Source organism: Malania oleifera, chromosome 12 (assembly GCF_029873635.1).
Source record: "Malania oleifera isolate guangnan ecotype guangnan chromosome 12, ASM2987363v1, whole genome shotgun sequence".
Taxonomy (NCBI): domain Eukaryota; kingdom Viridiplantae; phylum Streptophyta; class Magnoliopsida; order Santalales; family Ximeniaceae; genus Malania; species Malania oleifera.
The window spans coordinates 81,200,452-81,220,494 of record NC_080428.1 but is presented as its reverse complement, the minus strand read 5'-3'; the positions used below and the strand labels follow the sequence as shown (position 1 = coordinate 81,220,494).

At 36.4% G+C, this 20,043-nt stretch overlaps 3 protein-coding genes across 3 annotated transcripts; 2 read left to right on the top strand and 1 right to left on the bottom strand.

Moving 5' to 3' along the window:
* The first annotated feature begins 1,243 nt into the window (after positions 1 to 1,243).
* Positions 1,244 to 3,424, top strand: LOC131144675 (E3 ubiquitin-protein ligase AIRP2-like). The gene is made up of 5 exons (XM_058093456.1): positions 1,244 to 1,642; positions 2,178 to 2,340; positions 2,462 to 2,528; positions 2,621 to 2,855; positions 2,977 to 3,424. Exons 1-5 carry the CDS (start codon positions 1,551 to 1,553, stop codon positions 3,185 to 3,187), a joined length of 768 nt encoding a protein of 255 aa, XP_057949439.1. The 5' UTR covers positions 1,244 to 1,550; the 3' UTR covers positions 3,188 to 3,424.
* A 2,177-nt stretch (positions 3,425 to 5,601) lies between these two features.
* On the bottom strand, positions 5,602 to 7,708 carry LOC131144031 (GDSL esterase/lipase At5g45910-like). The gene is made up of 3 exons (XM_058092376.1): positions 6,438 to 7,708; positions 6,219 to 6,270; positions 5,602 to 6,108 (listed from the first exon to the last, which is right to left on the bottom strand). The coding sequence occupies exons 1-3, from the start codon at positions 7,253 to 7,255 to the stop codon at positions 5,602 to 5,604; spliced, it is 1,377 nt and encodes a 458-aa protein (XP_057948359.1). The 5' UTR covers positions 7,256 to 7,708.
* Positions 7,709 to 9,796: 2,088 nt separating this feature from the next.
* LOC131144674 (trans-Golgi network-localized SYP41-interacting protein 1) lies at positions 9,797 to 18,799 on the top strand. The gene is made up of 9 exons (XM_058093455.1): positions 9,797 to 10,151; positions 10,295 to 10,582; positions 11,120 to 11,467; positions 11,548 to 14,658; positions 14,798 to 15,632; positions 16,083 to 16,735; positions 17,584 to 17,731; positions 17,813 to 17,894; positions 18,383 to 18,799. The coding sequence occupies exons 2-9, from the start codon at positions 10,349 to 10,351 to the stop codon at positions 18,483 to 18,485; spliced, it is 5,514 nt and encodes a 1,837-aa protein (XP_057949438.1). The 5' UTR covers positions 9,797 to 10,151; positions 10,295 to 10,348; the 3' UTR covers positions 18,486 to 18,799.
* Positions 18,800 to 20,043: the final 1,244 nt, after the last annotated feature.

The window sequence follows — 20,043 nt, the reverse complement described above, 5'->3', positions numbered from 1 at the left end:
GACACCAAATATCTTCTTGAATTCTAATATAAACTATAAAATGATAGAATGCATAAGTATAAAATTTCTATTTGAGTTACCCCGATATTTAGCTTGGCCTCGGTAAATAAAAGAATTCAAAAAAAAGAAGAGAGAAATGAAGGTGGTGAAGTAACCATAAATAATGATTATGATGAGTGCAATGATGATTATAATTCAATTAAAATTAGGCTAATTCAACACGTCTCCCTCCCCACCCTTAATAAATGAATAAATAAATATAATAACCCTCCTGTGTTTTCAACCCACCCATCCAAAATTATTTATTTATCCATCTCTCTCTTCAATGAGGGGCTGCTCCCTTTGCACCAGAAACCTAACTCCCACGCCACTTGTCCATCTGACACGCATCGTCCACCATATCAACGGCTCCTGTTGTCCCTACCTCCATGATCAAATCACTTCTCAGCCGTTCGATCCGGTGGGTGTTAAATGGCAGTAATGAAGATAGATATATAAAATTAAAAATATTGATTTTATAATATTTTTTTGTGAAATAAATTATTAAAAATATGATTCTTTTTTCTTTTTTTCCAAAACTTTTATATATTTTTTTAAAAAAATGCAAGCCTAAAAGAGCATCTATAAAAAAAATAAATTAATTATTATTTCTACTATAAACAGGCATAGTGATAAACCTAAAATAACTAGTAAAGAGATATCGATGAATGATTTAATAGACTTAACCCTGAATCTAATATAGAAAAACACTCTGAATTAATTACATTATCGAAAAGGAATTCATATAACCGCATTCACTTAGTAAGACTAAAGTCTATTGTTGCAAAAATTAAAATTAAAAATTTTAAAATTATTTTTTAATTTGTTAGAAGTTTAAAGTATAAATTTTAGTTCTTTTAAACTCAAATGGTAATCTAACAATCTATTCGATCGGGATGGCAGAGTATTATATTTCGTTACCTATTTTTTAATATTATAATAATATTTTTAATAATAAAAGAAAACAGAAATAATGGGCCATCATACAAAATTAGTGAGACAAATCATGACACATCACAGTTGCCCATCATTGATGACTAAGCTTTAAAAATAAAAATAATAAAAGAATTGGATAATAATTTAAGCGCATTCAAAGAAACCCAACTGCAACAGCAAGAAATCCGATAGGAACAAAATTAATTGACGGCATCTTATCTCATTAGTCAATGCATTATAAAATTCGTACTTACCTCATGGAATAATTATTAAAAATAAAAATTACAATTCATTTCCACTTTTCTTTTCATTTTTTTATTGCGTTTCTGATTCTGACCAAAACCAAAAGGGGGTTCGTCCTCAAATCCACGCCAAGAAAAATACATACAGGAAGGAAAAGCAAGGGGAAAAAGTGGCTTCTTCGTTTCTTTCTTCTTCCTCATCTTTTTCTTCTTCTTCTTCTTCCCATTTCGTACTTTTCCTTCTGTTGCCATAACTTCTGCTCTGTGGAGTTTTATTAGCGCGCAGGGCCAAACCCAGTGGCCATCGCAGCTCACCCTCATAGAGGAAGGGAGATGGAGATGATGATGTATTATGGGGGAGCTAAGTCTTCGTACCAGGACTCTCTGAAAGTCTTGGAAGCTGATATACTGCACGCCAATGCCCTGTGAGTTCTTTCTTGCTACCCCCAATCTCTTTGTTCTGTTTTTGTATCATTTATGCTATGAGGGTTGCTCTTGAAATTTTGGTTTATTGGAATATTAGTATTTATTTGGGAGTTATGGTTATTATTCTGCAGTTTAACTTTTCGTATTCTGAAGCCTTCAATCGGCATGTCACCGTGTGCTTGATTCAGATAATCACTATCAAGCAAAAAGCGTGTTTTGAATTCGAGCGTTGTATGTTTTTTAGCTTTTGATTTTTAGACTTTTCTGTGCTGGGGGTACTCTAGGAATATGTATTAAAAAAAAAAAAAAAATCATCTGGGCTTTTCATTTGATGGTGTGATTGAAATAATCACTATCGAGAAAAGGAATATGTTTTCTGGTCTAGTATTTTGATGGGGTTTTATTTGGATTTCTTTTCCCATGTGTATACTAGGTTTAGTCCTGCGGATGAAATTGACATTTGAAGGTAGATGCTGCTGGAATTGATTTTAAACTAGATTTTTATTTTTTCCAAAATGAATTCTGGGTTTTCAGAGCTGCTGCGATACCAAGTTCCAAGGGCGGTGCCCGTCTTCAAATGAAGTTGGTTTACAATCACATGGCACCCCTCTTTCTGTTTTTGCTGCAGTGGCTGGATTGTTCCTGCACTTGCCTTCACCCCAGATATCTAAACCTCTTCCACATACTAGTCTACCAGGTTGGTTTGGAGAAGTTATGTTCTTCTTCAATTCAGTCATAAGCATTAATCCTAAATGAGGGTGTAAGGATTTTGTGTTTATTTGTGTGTAATTGATAGCTGCTTTCTCATTTTATTGCAGGTGTACACAGATGGGAGACCGAATATATCAACACATGTGAGGAAGGCTACCATTCGAGATTTCTATGGTTCGTAAATTTTCCCAATAATATGAAGCTTTATTGGGTTTTATGGATTAGTTTTGACTTATGTTTGCTTTGACAAAAAACCCACATTGCAGCTGTTATATTGCCGTCCCTTCGGCGGCTCCACGGTGACTTGATGGAGCTGGATGATGCAAAGGATGGGAACCATGACATGATGATTCTTAGCAAGAAGAGGGTGGGAAGAGATAGCGGAACTCCTAATGTTGATTTGGAGAGGGAAGATGAATGTGGGATTTGCTTGGAGCCTTGTGCTAAAGTTGTCTTGCCTAATTGCTGCCATGCCATGTGCATAAATTGCTACCGTGATTGGTAATTTCATCCCTCGCGTCTTTCGATTCTTTCATCTAACAAATTTTTATGCATTCATCGCACATTCCTCTTATTGAAGAGTGGCAATAGTTCACACTTAGGTTCTCTTTCCAACTTATAGGAACACAAGGTCAGAGTCCTGCCCTTTTTGTCGTGGTACCTTGAAGAGAGTCAATTCAGAAGACTTGTGGGTTCTCACCTGTAACAATGAGGTGGTTGATGCTGAAACTGTTTCCAAGGAAGACTTATTGCACTTTTACATCTATATCAACAGCTTGCCGAAGGATTCCCCAGATGCACTTTTCCTAGTGTATTATGAATACTTAATTTGATTTGAAGTAAACAAAGAATGGTGTACAGGTAGAAAAGCCGACCTCCAATTGTAAGTAGTCTTAGGTTGTTACTCAAAATTACCACTCACAAAATTGACTTGTGAGGAGTTTAGAAAATTCAATGTAAGATACCCTCATAATTAATATTAGGGTTCTTGTTACTGTAATTTTGAGTCCTCTGCAATGTTCACTCAATGAAAATGCAAGAAATAGCACATAAATCTGAGTTCCTTTCCGGAATGATTGAAATGTTACTGAATACCAATGGGAACAATCTGTGTTATATTATTATGATTTTAGCTTTCTTCATCTTGGTTCTCCCAATTGGATCGCGGATGTTCTTTAATCTTATCAAGTTAATGGTTTCTCTCCTGCAAACTTGGATACTTCTAGTTTTTAGTTTCTGAATGGGTGCCTGCTCTCTCGTATGCTGTATTTGAAGTAACACAGATTCTAAGATGATCTAGAAGTTTTACCATGAGAACAAGGAGATGGCATCTCCCCATCTGTCAGAGTTCCTTCTTTCTTTAGGCAATGCTTTATCTTGGACGACTTTTTAAAGAGCTTCCTTTATATGTAATTTGATGCAGTATTGTCTACATCAATATTTCATATAACTGGCAATCCTGCATATTCTAGTTAGAATGTTTACATTTCTAACTATGAAGAAAATTTAATAATTCAATTTTGGATGTTCACCGTCCAAATATGAAGTGTTGAGGTACTGCTGGCGATTTTAGATTATTCATAATTAGATGGCTCAAATCTCAAATGGAAGTCTTCAATAAGTGCTGAAAGATCAAGATATTGAAAAATAGAAGACAATGTCTTTAAATTGTTCCTTTATAGGCATGCTTCCTGTTGTTGTTGAAGTCATTTTAGATTGATGAAACAGCGTGCTAGCTTGTGTAGAAAAAAGAACAGACATCCTAGCTTCCCCAGACAAAATAGCCTCGCAACAACTTTCAGATGCTACACCCAGTCATTTGTATGTGGAATGTCAAATTAAGGCTTGAAGTGACCGAGTTATTCTGTATTAAAGAATGGAACCCTGAAAGCCATGAGAAAAGTATTGAAAATTGATTCTTATATTCACCTGTATTGAAGTTGATGACCTACTAACATGGTTTGTACTACTGATGTCAACCTGACCTTCAACACTCTGGTTAAACTCAATTTGTTGAGTAGCCCATATTGATCCCACCTACAAAGTCATATTCCAATATGGTATTTTTTACATCATTCATTTAGTTTTGAGAAACCCTATATTTGTTTATTTGAAGGTATTTATGTGAGAAGGTTATAAGTGTGTGGTTTAAGCAGAAAACACTTATGGCTATGTGTCATAGTACCACATCGGATGTTTACTAGGGAGATTTTGAACTTATAAGGAGGGTTTGGGCTCCAATTAAGTGAGGCGCCTTTTATAGGACAAACTCGTGAGGTCGGTGGACCAAAGCAGACAATACCTCATCAGAGTTGGGCCCAAGACCGTCATATTTGGTATCGGAGTCTCCCTTGGGATACTATCATGTGAGTGGATCCGCCCTGAGAGTACTATCATGTTAGTGGATCCAACACAGAGGTGTAAGCCACTTTGATGAGAACGTCAGAGATCGGAGGAGAGGATCTGTCACATCGGATGTGTATTAGATAAATTACATTGATGAGGATGTCATAAATTAGATGGGAGAGCTTGTTACGGTCCCACATCGGATGTGTACTAGGGAGATCTTGGACTTACAAGGGTTTGGACTCTAACCAAGTGAAGTGCTTTTTATAGGACGAATCCGTGAGGCCAATGGGCCAAAGCCGACAATGCCTCACTGGAGTTGGACCCAAGACCATTACACTATGCTTTATATTTTTCTTCCACTCTAAAAGTTTCTTTCTGACCTTGCAATGCAGTCCAACATGAGAGTAATGAGGAGCATGGAATTTAATTAAAATAATTGGGCTCGATTCAAACAAGGGTCAAACAGATTCACAAAATTGTTACAGAAAATTAAGATTATGCATGATGCACCAAATTTAAGACTGTTCAGTTCTCCACTGTAGACATAAAACCCAATGTTATGTGCCTTCTGCAAGAGAATTTTCTGGAATTTTATTGTTGATTGCTGTAGAATGAATATTTTTGGTGAAACTGCCTCTCAAATTCTCTTTGCAGGAAATGGCAGTGAATATTTCGTTCCCCACACCCCACTTGGTGCCATTCATGTGAGTAATTGTAATTTAAAGGGCAAAGAAACTAGTCATTTTTATTAAATTAGCTTGATTGACAACAATAAGAAAAACAAAAAACAAAATATAAGTAAACATTATCTTGAGACAACTTATTATGCTGCTCCTTGAATGCAGCCACATTCAGAGCGCAATATCTAACTAAGTGACAGTAGATAGACATGGATTGCCTACATCATGCGTTTCTTCTTCCTAATCAGCTCTTCAAATGATGGTTTACAGTAGCCCTTGTAGAGGAATAAATCTGTCAAGTGCTTATACATGGCCTCTGTGAGGTGTATCCCGTCCCAGACCATGTGCTTGCTGGGGTCACTGCAGGTGGACGTGCCTAGCGCACCGCACATTAAGTTCAAATCACAGTTGAATGGTCCGCCACCTGCTCCACAACATGTCTTGAAGGGCTCATCAAAATTGTATTTGGTTGCATTCATCAGTATTGCGCGATATGCATTCCAGTAATCAGCATAGATTATGCTACAGCCAGGATATTGCTTCTGGAATGCCGCCAGCTTCCTTTGGAGGAGTTCATTGTGAGTCTTTATTGCAGAGTTGATACCTGAAGCGCACCCCAGGTTATCACGATCATGGGAAGGAGATAGCTGCAAGCATGATGGCAGGCATCCAATCGGCGGTAGCCCCTGAACAACCATGTACTTTGCCCCCTTCTCCAGCAATGCCTGTTTCACAATATCCATTATATTAGCATGAGACCTTTTCATTCTGTCTGGTTAGAAGCAAGGGCCTGTGTGCAGCATTGGGGGGGGGGGGGGTGGTTTACTTAGATGACCAAAGGAAGGCAGAGAAAGAAACGAGAAAAAAGGGCTAGTTTTGGGAGCTGTCTGAAACCGAGGAGAAAAGAAAGAGATGAGAAAGAGAATGAGCACTGTAGTTTCTCTCTCCTCTCTCTCTCTCTCTCTCACATTTATTCCCTCTTTTTTCTCCTTATTTCTCCCCAGCCAAACAGACTAGAACATTAGAGAACTCACTACTAGGAGGCTGAACTTACATTGAATGACCTTTTGAATTTGATATTTGATATTGATGTTGCATAACATTATAGAGTGAGGGAAACTGAAACGCTATTTTCATTGATTTTTGTAGAGTAATAGTATGCGGTTTTTTATTTTCTCCTTCAGGGCATACCTGTACAAGGTCACAGACATTGCCAACAGACTTGTCTGTGAGCCATCGAGTGGAAATGGCAGATCCGAGAATACGAGCATAGTCATTCACGCCCATCGCACCTATCCAGAAGAGTGCATTATTCATCTCAGCCCTGCATGATCTCTCATCCTTTCCCTTGCAATCCATACCCAGGAGGAATTTATCATACCAGTTTATTTGGGTGCTGTAGCTTTCTGGTACCCCTTTCCACATTAGACTGTGAGCTATCTGCTTCTTAATGAAGAACTCGGCTGCAAGACACGTTGATCCAGCTATTGCAAAGTTCACACCGGATGAGAAATTCCCTGAAAACTCCTTGTAAGGGGGCAACTGGGGAAGGGAGAGAGCTTCGCAGAGGAAATCAACAACTAGGCGACCATCACACAACCTGCCCTTCTGCGGATTGAAGACAGAAGAGCCAAAGGGGGTGTGAGACAAGAAGCCACCAATTAAGGACTTAAGACCGCCCATCCGCAAAGCATTTCCAGTGTCGGTGTACGAGTCTCCAAAGGCGTAGACCTTGGAGAAGCTGCCTTGGCAGCTAAAATGTGCATGGTAAGGTCTATGGATATGGGGCTTGTTGTGTGCAGAGGAAGAGGAGAGGCTTAAGAATAGGATGAAGGTGGCAAGAGGGAGGGAGTAGGATTTGGACACTGCCATTTTTGTGAGAATGCTGAAGCTTGTTTTGTCAACAAGATAAGAGGCATTTATACAATCTCATCTTCCTTCAGGAGCATTTGTTGAGTCAGGTAATGTGTGGGTTCTCCTTGCTTCTAGGCTGCAGACCCAAATGTCCTGATGCGGAGGAATTGAAGCTGCATGCATTGACTCTGTGTTAGCCTATTTTGAGAAGACCTTCCAAATATTTTAATCCATGGACAATAGCAGAACATTTGCAGACTAGGCCCTGATTTTAGGGTCTACCCCCTTGTACATGGAGTTTTGACTCTTCCAGTAAATTTTGTACATTCAAAATTTGCCTTTCCTTTTTTGCAGTTACTTTGGGGTTATTCCTAGCTTTTATTGCCCCAGAGGATTGTCACCTTTCGAACCCAAAATCGCAACTTAGATTACGTTCGCAGCAATGGAATGGACTGAATTTATAACTTTGACTTTGTCATATTTTCTGTTAGAATTCTCACCTTATTTCATTTCGCAAACCAAACATGACATTGCTTTTTTTTAAAAAGGATTTTGTGATGCTGAAATTTGTCTCTCTCTTTCCTTTCCTTTTCTTTTCTATATCTAAAATTGTTAAAGAATATGTGGATGATTCATATTTAGCAAATGCTACATTTGAGAGTATGAATATCAGACCATAAATTTGGATTTGGATTTGGATTTAGATGGGTTTAGATAAATTTTAGTACAACTTGATATCACATCTTAACCAAATTCAATACAAATCCAAAATCAAGATTTCTCGCAAGTGGTATGATATTATTTAATTTGTTCAAATATAAGATGGCTAAAATCTAACAAATTCTCAAACTTTAATGGCATGTTTAAAATTTAGAAAACATTAGAAGAAGGAAGGAAAAACTCAAAGATTTCACTTTCATATGATTGTTTACGAAGGACAATAAAAAAGAAAGTAAATAATTGGAGGTGCGGCTTTCCTTTAATTAAAAAAAAAAAAAACCTTGATCATGCAAATTTATCACTAATGTGCAAGAAAAAGTATTTCAAACGATTAATTAACTTCCAAAAATAGCTTAGAACAAAATGTTCATGAATACACGAGTAATGTGAGGTTTCATCATCTTAAAATATTTTATCTCTTGTTTTTTTATCTATTGCTCGTGCTACAAAACATTTGTGTACTATCAAATTTTATTAAAATTTTTGAATAATTAAAATTTTATTAAAACTTAAAAAAAATACTAATGGAAATATACTTTTTAAGAATACCAAAAAGTTTTGGTACTTTTTACTTATTAAAAGTAGTTTATTTTTTTATCTTTAATTTTCCATAACAAGTACAAAAATACCATTTTTTTTTTCTAATTTTATACTTTATTATAAAAAATTTTAAAATTATTTTTCATTAAATTTTATATATTTTGTTTCTTATCTAAATTTGAAAATTTGAATAATGATGTGTTATTAATGTAATTGTTTGAAAATTTAGAAGTAAAAAATGGAAAATATTTTTCACAATTAAACAGGAAAATTTAGAAATAAAAGTGAAAATTATTTTTAACAATAAAATGGATATTCTATTTTCTACATTTTTAATGGAAATCTTGAAAAAAAAAACTAAAAAAATAAGTTGACAATTTTCCAATTCTTTAAATCTTAAAATAAAAATAAAACCAATTTACACAATTAAATAGACCTAAGTAAAAGATTCTTTTTTTTTTGTAATTATATGATTCTCATATAAGCTACCAGTTGTATGAATTTTCTTTTAATATGCACATTACATGACAAGATATAAAATTCAAACTCTCATTTCTCTTATTCCAATATGTGAAAAAAGTATATTATAATTAATGTATGAAACTATTTTTCATAATTTTTAAAAAACATTTATATATTTATTACAAAAAAATTGCTTCACTATGGGTCTCATATAATTTGTAGACTTTACTCCAATAAGCTAAAACAAAAATAACTACGCCTCGTAGATTAGGGCTAGTATGTGATAATTATTGTACTATTTTATTAACGGGTTTAAATAAGATTTCAAAAAATTCACTTCTAATTTGCATAAAAATAATAAAATTCTTAAATTCCTAATTTCTTTTATCATAAAGTAAATCTAGAAATTAATATTAAGTATTAATTCATTGTATTAATTATAAAGTGATCTACACTTTTATTTTTAACTTACATTTATTTCCTATATTTACTTCGATTTAGTTTCAAACTAACTAGCTAGTTAGTAAAGGTTATGCAGGTTTGGGATCAAAATAATTATATCCTTGCTTATCCAATTAATTTATTACAAATGAGTATTTATTAACAAAATATGATGAATTTATTTACCACATTTTCTTTAATATATATATACATATTTGGATGAGATCCATATCTAGAACAATATTAATATAATATTTGTAACCATCAAATTTTAAAATTAAAATAGAGTAATAACAGTTCCCCATAAATAATTTTCGACATTTTCAGTTTTAAAACTTTTTTATTTACAAAAAACAAATGACGTCGTTTTAAAGAGAGGCATCAAAGGTAACAGCCGTGAAGAACGCCAACATCTCCTCCCTCGTTCACGAAATCCGAATCGTCAGACATGCATGGGTTTTCGTGTTCTAACTGAAACAGCAGACCGTCGACAGTCCTAAAACGTCGCCGTTTCGAGTTATTAGACATGCAGACGACGCCGGTTTCGCTTCCCTCGCTCCCAACTCGCAACGCCTAGGCTCAGTGGCGCTCACCCACATAGGGCAGCAACCCAAGCAAGAGGGAGAGAGCGAAATTCTAGGTTCCTGTCCTCGCAAAATCGTCGTCTCCTTCGATTGAACAATTCCCGATTCATCTCGCATCGATCGCTGTCGAATCTTCGAAGAAATTCGAGGCCTTCTTCGCTCGCCAGGTATATCCGTTTCGCGCTCCCTAATCTTCCGGAGTAGATTTCTAGGGTTTCGGTTGGGTTTGTAATTTGGTTGGCATTTGCTTGATTCAGCGTGTGTTTGGGCGGTTTTGTGATTCTGGAATGTGAGTACTGTTTGATTGCAGATCTGAGCTCGTTGACAACGCAATCACCACCTGCGTCGGTTATGCGAGATAGAAATGTCCGAGAATCATGATTCTGAGCAGGCCTTGGAGGGCTCTAGAGCCGATTCGGACGGCCAGTTACCTGCCCCAGATGAAGAAGAATCGAGCGGCTTCGCTGATTCCGAGCCATCAATCGACGCTTATCGGGAATCCGATTGGGGAAATGATAGTGCTGATGGGAGAGAAGCCCCGCTAGATAGATCATCTGCAGAGGTCGATTTGGTCGATGCAGATGATGGGGTTAATCAGGTACTGATTCTCGGATATCGCTGCTCTGAAATTTAAGTTCGACATGGAGTTAATCAGCTGTAAATTTTTCTTAGAATTAAATGCCCAGTTGCCCACTAAATTATGTCATCACTAAACAGTTGCAATTTCAGTCCAATAACTGTACTAATTTTGCATACGTTATAAAAGAAATGAAGCAAATGGAGAGCAGTGGAGGGAGACTAAAACCCGTTGTAACCCCCTTTTGAATTTCTCCAATGTTTGGAGAACAAGAGATTACTTTTATAATAATTTTTCAGAATACCAAAAGTATCCAATCAAGCATAAAACTGAAAAAATAAAGGAAGCCAAATGAAAGGTCAGTCTTGTAAATTAAGTTTTTTTTTTTTTTGGCTTTATCTATTTAAACAATATAGGAGAGAAATTTCTCTCCTTTCTTTTCAGCTGCTGGTTAGCCAAACAAAATGGAGGGAAAGTTCTATCACTTTCTTTTCTCTTCATTAAAAGAACCATCATCATTTTTTTTTTTTTCTCTTTTTTCCTCTTCTGGCTATTCAGGTACCAAGTTCTTTGACTCTGAAAATTGATCATGTTGGTCATGATGATGGGGTTGGTGACTCAAATGATGCGAAAGTAACAGAAGATGCTGGAAAAGAGGACATGTTTGTTGATGCCCCAGAAGAATTGACTGTTTATGATGGGAAGTATAATGATACTAGGAAAACATTGGTAGTTAGTGAGTCCGACGAGCGATTGGATGAAAAAAATAAATTTGTGCAGGAAACTGCCTTTCGGAATTTTGATAGTGAAATGCAGGTTCGTGAATTAATGGATGAGGTGGAACATTTCCGGGTTATGCTGGAGCAGGCTGTTGGTGAGAAAGAAAGTATTGCGCAGGAATGCGAGGTTGAGTATCTACCCATTAAGATATTTTGTTCTGATTACAGATTTGTATTGCTATGATATCAATTGAATTTGTGGTGCAGAAAGAACGAGAGGTGTTCATGAAAGAAGTTGCCAAGCTTCACCTGCAGCTCAAGGCTCTAACTGATCACCATTCATTGCTTGTCGAAAGTGATGGCAGATTGGTTGATCAACTCCAGAAGGCCGAAGTTGGAGATAGTGGGGAAATGACTTGGATATCTGACAAACCATTGGATGGGATGATAGATGAGTGTTCAGAGTTTCTTAGAAGTGCTTTATCCGAACGTTCACAAACTGATGGCACAATAAGGGAGCTCCATGCTATTCTTTTCATGAAGAATCAAGAGATTGAAGATCTTAGTGCAAAGGTTACTGAACTTTCAGTATCACATGATGTTGTTGCTTCTTATTTGAATTCAGCTCAAGAGACATGGTCCCAATCTCTAAACAAATCCTTGGAAATTCAGGTTGAAAAGGACCAGCATATTCATTTTGTTGCAAACAGGATATTAGCTTCTCTTGCCATGGTAATTGATCAAGAAGAATTGGCGGATGAGTCTATAGCTGGTAAAATGTCTCATATTGAGAAGAAATCTTCCGTGTTAATTGAGAACTATATGCAGTTTCTTTCTGAGTCATCAGAGCTCAGACAAAAGGAAGTAGATCTGGTTGAAAAACTAAGCCATCTAGAAAGTGAAAATAAACTATTACTTGAACAACTTGAGAAGAGCAAAGAAATAGCAGAGGTGGCGAATGTACAACTTGGGAAAATAAGGACTGAGCTTGATCAGGAAAAGAATAAATATGCTAATGTAAAAGAAAAGCTTAACTTGGCAGTGACAAAAGGAAAGGCATTGGTTCAGCAGAGGGATTCATTGAGGCAGTCTCTTGCTGATAAAACAAGTGAGCTTGAAAAATGTGTGATTGAATTGCAAGAAAAATCGAGCGCACTGGAGGTTGCTGAACTAAGTAAGGTGGAGTTGATTGAAAGTAATAATTTGGTTGCTTCACTGCAGGGATCACTTTCTCAAAGGGATGTGATTCTTGAGAAATTTGAAGAAATCCTCTCGCAAACCTCTGTACCTGAGGGACTTCAGTTAGAAGATAGCATGGGGAAACTTAGATGGCTTGTTGATGCGAGAAATGAACTAGCTGGTGTGTCCTCAGAGTTCCAGAAACTGAGAGATGCCTTATCTTTGATTGATTTGCCAGAAAATGTTTCATCATCTGATTTGGGATCCAAAATCAGTTGGCTTGGGGAATCATTTTATGGGACCACTAGTGAATTGAGTAGGTTGAAAGATGAAAGTTCTAGAATGAGGGAAGCAGCATATAATGAGATTGACCGCATAACTGCTGCACTTTCGGCAGAAATACAAGAAAAGGCTTATCTTCAGATGGAGTTGGATGATCTAACATGCAAATATGAAGAGATGGTTAAAAAAGAGCGCCAAGTGTCATTTGAGAAGGATCAAACTGTGAAGATGTTGCTTGAGGCTTCTGGGATTACAATAGACAATCAAGAAGAGGTTTATCAAGCTTCTTTTGACATGGCTGTGCTCGTAGAGGGATGCTTTAGGGAGATCAAGGAGCAAAGTATTGCCGCTTTCAAAATTTCCCACATTGATGTAGAAACATATGAAAGAATCCAATGTCTCTTGTACGTAAGGGATCAAGAGTTGAATTTATGTGAGCAAATATTAGAAGAAGAGCTTCTGCAGAGATCAGAGGTGAATCATATTTCAAATGAGTTAAAAGTAGTATCTCAAGAACTTCAGGCACTGAAAGAAGGGAGAAGCTCTTTGCTGAAAGACCTTGAACGGTCGGAGGAAAAATCTGCTTTGTTGAGGGAGAAATTGTCCATGGCCGTTAAGAAAGGGAAGGGGCTTGTTCAAGAACGAGAAAACATGAAAATTCTTCTGGATGAAAAGAAAACTGAAATCGAGAAGTTAAGGCTTAAGTTACAGCAGAATGAATCTGCACTTGTTGAATGCAGGGACCATGTTAGTAGATTGTCGACTGATCTAGAGCGCATCTCCAAGTTGGAGGCTGAACTTGTTGCCATGAAAGATCAAAACAGTCAGCTTGAGCAGTTCTTAGTGGATGGCAATGACAGGCTACAAAGGGTGATTAAGTCCATTGATAGTATCATTCTTCCAGTTGATTCGGTTTTTGAAGTGCCTGAAGAAAAAGTGAAATGGCTTGCTGGGTACTTAAATGAATGTCAATTTGCAAAGACACATGCAGAGGAGGAGTTAGGGAGACTAAAAGAAGAAGCTGATACTCTGGCTGGAAAGTTGACAGAAGCTAAGATGGCTATTAAATCACTGGAAGATACATTGACAATTTCAGAGAGCAATGTTTCTCAACTTGTAGAAGGAAGAAGGGAACTAGAGGTTGGTAAGGCATATATTGAGCAGCAGTTACAGAAAGCAATAGAGGAAGCTAATTCCCAAAGTAGCAAATTTTCTGAGGCTTGTTCGACTAAAAAGTCACTTGAGGACATGTTATCACAGGCAGAAAATAATATTTGTGAGCTTAGCCGTGAGAAAGAAGATGCTCAGGCTGGTAGAGCTGCTGCAGAGACAGAGCTTGAGAAAGTGAAAGAGGACATTGCTATTCAGACCAGTAAGCTAACAGAGGCATACAAGCATATAAAATCTCTAGAAGATGAACTTTCTCAAGTGAAGACCAATGTAGCTTTGCTTGCTGAAGAAAAGAATGATGTGCAAGTTGGTAGAACAAGCTTGGAGGATGAGCTAAAGAAGCTGAAAGAGGAAGCTAGTTCACATGCTGGCAAGTTGGCAGATGCCCAAGAAAATATAAAATCACTAGAAGAGGTATCACTGAAGGCAGAAAATAATATTTCTGTTCTTGTTGGTGAAAAAAATATTGCCGAACAGGAGATTTTAACCCTAAACTCTAAGTTGAATGCATGCATGGAAGAGTTGGCTGGAACACGTGGCAATGTAGAAAGCAGGTCTCAGGAGCTCTTTTCCCACCTTAACAGCCTTCAAATGCTTATGAAAGATGAGACTTTGTTGTCCTTACTGAGAAGAACCTTTGAGGAAAAAATTAACAGCTTGAAAGACATGGACCTCCTCCTTAGAAACATAAGGAATCAGTTAGTTCATACGGGGTCAGGATTGCTGGAAAATCATCATTTTGCTGAGGTAATTTTGCAAATCTTCCTGTTGAGCCTTGGCACGGAAATGTTTATGCATATGCAAGCGTAAAGTTAGTGATTTTTATAATTCTTCACTAATCTTTATATGAAATTTCTCTAATTATCTCTCTCTCTCTCATCCTCAGGTAGATTCCTACGCAGCAAAACTTATCTCGGAGAGCCCTGAAAATATTATGAGTGTGGAAATAGATGATGGAAACTTGGATGTGGCAGATGGTGACAACATCTCATCATGTCTTATAAAGACAGTGGAAGGGTTCCATTTGAGAAACAAAACTCTTATTGACAAGTTTGAAGGCTTCTCTACTTTTATGGATGATTTTATTGCATCTCTGCTGGGAGAATTACAGGCAACAAAGCATGAAGTAATTGTTATGCTTGAGCACTTGGAATCCTTGAAGCAGAAAGTGAAGAATATGGAAATTTATAAACAGGAACAGGAGAATATGATTGCCAATTTAGAGAATGATATTGCGATGTTATTGTCTGGTTGTTCTAATGCAACTCAGAAATTGCAGTGTGAATTTGACCCTGAATTGGTAACAGTGAACCGTGGGTTGTTTGCAGAGAAGAGTGATGTTGGTGGAGATGCAGTAGAGCATCAGGAAATGCTTAATGACAGCCAATATGTTGAGATGGTGGAGAAGTTGTTATTTGCTGCCAAAAAGTCTCGAGCTCTGAATATGCAGTTTATAAACATTAAAAATGTGTCAGATGCAACCATTGAAGATCTGAAGAATAAGTTGCAAGAGACTCAGAGAACTTCTGAGAAGGCTTTGGAAGAAAGTGATCTAAACCAAGACAGGATTTCCAAGTTGGAGTCTGAGGTCAAAGTGTTACAAGACTTGCGTATTGAGATGGAGCATAAACTACAGGATTGTCAGGCCAGAGAGGATGTGATGAAAGAAAGAGAAGCAGAACTTTCATTATTGTACAATACTGTATTGGCAAAACAGCAGGGTAATTCGTTGGTTTATTCTTAATGCGCACACACACACACAAACACATATATATAGTTTGAGGTGGTGTTCAGACTATACATACATGCACACGCACGTAACCATGTGCATGCACATGCCCCCATTTGCATGCGCGCGCGCGCGCGCACACACACACAGACACACACACATGTATATAGATGGTTCTAGGGGGTGTCCTGCTTCTGGAAAAACTTCTTGGGCATAACCATAGGACTTAGGAGCCCGTGTGCTGGGAAGCCAATACCAAAAGGGGCCTAGACAGGCAAGACCCTGGACTGTGAGCCCTGCTTTCAGGGCTTGCAGCAAATCCCAAGTCACTGCTGAAGGGGTTGGGCCGTAGCCTGGTTGATCTTGACTGGGGCATGTTTCTGTCGAACCAATTTGGTCTGTTGTCTTATGCTGACTTCTTTGTTCTTATTTGTTGTTTCAGAGGAAGAATCCCATTTACTGTCAGCATCTGAAATGAAACTGCTCTTTGACAAGACAAATGGAATAGCAGTCCCTTTTCTAGAGTTAGAAGCAGGAGATCAGGAGCTTCATAATTCAGCTAATTTAAAGAAGCTGTTTTACATAATTGATAGCATTCCTGAATTGCAGCACCAGATCAAGTTATTATCCCGTGACAAGGATGAGTTGCATTCGAACCTCACAACACAGCTTTCTGAAATTAAGCATCTGAAGGAGGAAGCTGAAATAAACAAAAGAGATGAGCAAGAGATGGAAAAGTTGAAGAGCAAATTGTTTGAACTGGCCCTGGGTTTAGAAAAAATTATTCAGAAGTTGGGAGGTAATGATTCAGTTGGAGACCGGGATTGTGATCATGCAACAGAACTGCTTGCAGTGTTAGAAAAGCTGGTTACAGCCATAACTTTGGAATCTGAAAATTCTAAATCTGAAGTCCAGGAGCTTGGTGTGAAATTGTTTGAGAGCCAAAAGCTTGTGGATGAATTGTCAACGAAGGTCAAGTTGCTTGAAGATTCTATGCAAGAGAGGGCTCTACTACCAGGCTCTGTCCAGGAAAGGAGCATCTATGAGGCTCCTTCAATGCCTTCTGGGTCAGAGATAGCTGAAGTTGAAGATTTGGTAAATATTTTTTTCCCATTATAATTTGTTCCTAGATTTGTTGCAAACTTCTTTTATTGGAAAGTGATGTGTTTATGTTGTCAATGTGTTTTATGAATGTATAGTTAAGTAGTGTTTAAACTCATATATACACATTGTTTCTGTGGGTGTGTTGTGTGTAGAGTTTATCAATGGGCAGCATATTTGTCACCATGCTTGAGCATTTCATGGTTTAGAAAAATAAATATTATTGATATATTTTTTTATGCAGTATGCTTCTGAAATGCTATCTACTCTCTCTTTCATGTCTTGGCACTCCCCACTTGTGCTAACTGAATGTTGTGCACATCGGTGAGCATGTTATATTTAGATGGTTGAATCTTTGGTTTTGAGTGGTACACAGTAGAGACCATATTTAAGTTGGTTATACAGAAGCAAGATATTTTTGCTGATGCCTGTGGTTGAAACCTCCATGGAGATCTCACTTATATTTAAGTGCTCTAGATATGATGTGCTAGATGTTTTTCTGTTTCTCAAAAATAGACTAGATAAATGTTTAGTGGCATGCCACTTTCACTGTCTGTAAATGCATTTCATTTGATCTGGAGAGTGGAGGCTGAATTGACTGTTCTCGTTAACGAACATGCCTTTTTCCTAAAGAAAAGGTTAGTAGGAGTTAAACTGAAATAAGGGTATTAGGAATTGACACTAAGTTTCATGCTAGTAGAATTATTCTTTTGAAAATCTAATTTTCATGATATGTTAGTATAAATGCGCCTTCCTGTATTCTGCTCTTCCAACAATCATCAATTCTCTTTTTTGCAATGAGAAATTAAGCAAAAAGTCATTTCTTTCTAATGCTTCTTCAGGGATCAGTTGGAAAGAAGGCAATATCTCCTGTTCCCTCTGCTGCTCATGTGAGAACCATGCGAAAGGGTTCAAGCGATCACCTTGCACTTAATATTGATCCCGAATCTGATCGTTTAATTAACCATGAGGAAACTGATGAGGATAAAGGTTTGCGTGTTTTAATAATTTAAACTTTTTAAGCATCCAGTTTCAAGGCATGGGCAACTTATTTAAGCTGTTTCTTTGCAGGTCATGTATTCAAGTCGCTTAATACATCAGGTCTCATTCCCAGGCAAGGAAAGACGATTGCAGATCGAATTGATGGAATTTGGTACATCCAAAACTGTGCTTCAAGTCTGCATGCTCTGATTTTATCTGTTTCTATACTTTAGCTTGTTCATGTCTAAAACTTCATCCTAGGAAGATTAGACTTAGCAGGTCTATGTTTTTATCCGTTTCCACTTTCTACATTTTAGTTTGCTTATGTCTAAAACCGTATCCTTGGAAGATTGTACTTGATAGGTTTGAGCTAGATTTTTTACTCTTTTCTGTCTGTAGTAGACATTACTCACAGACAAGGTGCATCACTGTTGAATGAATGACATCTTAGGTCACCTGCTCTTTTCTTTTCCTTTTCCTTTTCCTTTTCCTCTTCCTTTTCCCCTTTCTCCTCCATCTTCAGCATCTGGGAGTTTATTTTGAATGCCAAGATCATTCTATGCAAGGAACTGAAATAATACCGACAATGCTAATTTATGGATCTACGATTTTATGCACTAGATTCTTATTTGAGAATTTTAAGTCCTTCAATATTTGCAGGGTATCTGGCGGTCGAGTTCTTATGAGTCGTCCAAGGGCAAGGCTAGGCCTCATTGTATATTGGCTTATCTTGCATGTATGGCTATTGGGCACCCTTTTGTGATGAAGCTCATTATGATCTACCCTCTTGAACACTCCCACAACCAACATTCCTCATCTGCAAATTGTACCATAGATAGGTTTCATCTTCTTTGTACCATTTTTTCCTTCGCTGATTGTGCCTAACATTGCGTTATTGATTTTAGCTGCCCTATATTTATTCTCTGTAATCACATTTTAGGGATTCAGAGAATCCAGGCCTCCCCAATTTTGTGTTATAGGTTAATGTATAATGGATGAATGATAAACATTTGCCTAAATAGAGGCCATTTTTTCCCAATCCTATGTAAATATTATAGATTTGTTTTGTTCCAAAAACTATAAAGCTTTTGGCACACTGTATTAGTTGGTAGGCATCATATTTGGCATACTTTTATTTTGTGTAATTAGTGTTGGAATGATTGGAGTGATACTCTATGCATGCAAGGACACTTTTAGATTTGACTAGTTTAAATAAACCTAAAAACAAATTCAAGATGATTTATGTTCACAAACGTAGTGCTTAATAGTCTTAATATGTATATGTATATATATATATGAGAATTACATGCCACCTCTAAGGGAGACAAAGAAATTGTTTTAGCATGGGAGGCAATTTTTGCTTTTCATTTTTAATATCTTTTTCATACAGAATTACCAAAATATCGGCTTGTTTATTAGTTCTTTAAACATATTTTTATGGAAAATCATGAAAACAAAGATTTGTTTTTAAAATGTTAATACAAATTTTGCAAAATTAAAAGTGTTAAAATTTATTAAATACAATATGTATTTTTGTTAGTTACAAATTAGTCTACTAATTTAAACTCCAATATTAATTATTACAACTTTTTTTCTTTTACAGTTGAATCTATCTTTTTTAATTTAATGCAAAAAAAAAAAGTTAATGAAGTATATTTGGATACTTAGTGATTTTTATTTTTTATTTTTGTTTTGCATTGAATTTAAATTGATGAATTGAACTGTACAAGAAAAAAAATTACTTAATTTTATGATTTTAATTATCTATTTTTTAGTAAAATTTCTTATGAAATGATTGATTTGGTTAATTATAATATTTAAATGGTCTTTTCGGAGCAAATAAAATTAATGAACTAACTTGTAACTGAAAAAAAAAAAAAAAACTAGTCGAGTTGGACCCAAATTAAAAATAAAATGACATTTTTATAATTTGTTTGAAAATGAAAAAAAAAAATTGTTTTCGACAACTAAATAAACCCTAATTAATTTTAAAATTATTTCTGTTAATTTATTAATGTGGATAGAAGAGAGGAAATTTTAATTTCTTGTTTGAAGCTATAGTGTTTTTATTATTTTCCAATAAAAATAGGATGAATTTACAATTACCATTTAGGTTTTGCAAAATTTTAAAAAGGTTGCCAGTTTTTTAAAAAAGGGAATCCCACATTGCTTATGATTAAATGATTTATATTTAGTCATCTAATGATATAAATGTCGTAATCATGGAATTTTCTTTGAAACACTTTTAAGATTAAATCTTGAGACAAGGGCTGACGCGTTGGAGAAGACTTTGAGACATAAATCAATTGCTATGGTTTGTG

Excerpts from the sequence above, each read along its gene's own strand:
- LOC131144675 (XM_058093456.1), top strand. The coding sequence starts at position 1,551 with ATGGAGATGATGATGTATTATGGGGGAGCTAAGTCTTCGTACCAGGAC. Across the intron at positions 2,341-2,461 it reads TCCACATACTAGTCTACCAG|GTGTACACAGATGGGAGACC; the intron begins GTTGGTTTGGAG and ends ATTTTATTGCAG. Across the intron at positions 2,856-2,976 it reads ATAAATTGCTACCGTGATTG|GAACACAAGGTCAGAGTCCT; the intron begins GTAATTTCATCC and ends TCCAACTTATAG.
- LOC131144031 (XM_058092376.1), bottom strand. The coding sequence starts at position 7,255 with ATGGCAGTGTCCAAATCCTACTCCCTCCCTCTTGCCACCTTCATCCTA. Across the intron at positions 6,271-6,437 it reads AATTCAAAAGGTCATTCAAT|ACAGCTCCCAAAACTAGCCC; the intron begins GTAAGTTCAGCC and ends CCTCGGTTTCAG. Across the intron at positions 6,109-6,218 it reads TCTTTCTCTGCCTTCCTTTG|GCATTGCTGGAGAAGGGGGC; the intron begins GTCATCTAAGTA and ends ATTGTGAAACAG.
- LOC131144674 (XM_058093455.1), top strand. The coding sequence starts at position 10,349 with ATGTCCGAGAATCATGATTCTGAGCAGGCCTTGGAGGGCTCTAGAGCC. Across the intron at positions 14,659-14,797 it reads AAAATCATCATTTTGCTGAG|GTAGATTCCTACGCAGCAAA; the intron begins GTAATTTTGCAA and ends TCTCATCCTCAG. Across the intron at positions 17,895-18,382 it reads GATCGAATTGATGGAATTTG|GGTATCTGGCGGTCGAGTTC; the intron begins GTACATCCAAAA and ends CAATATTTGCAG.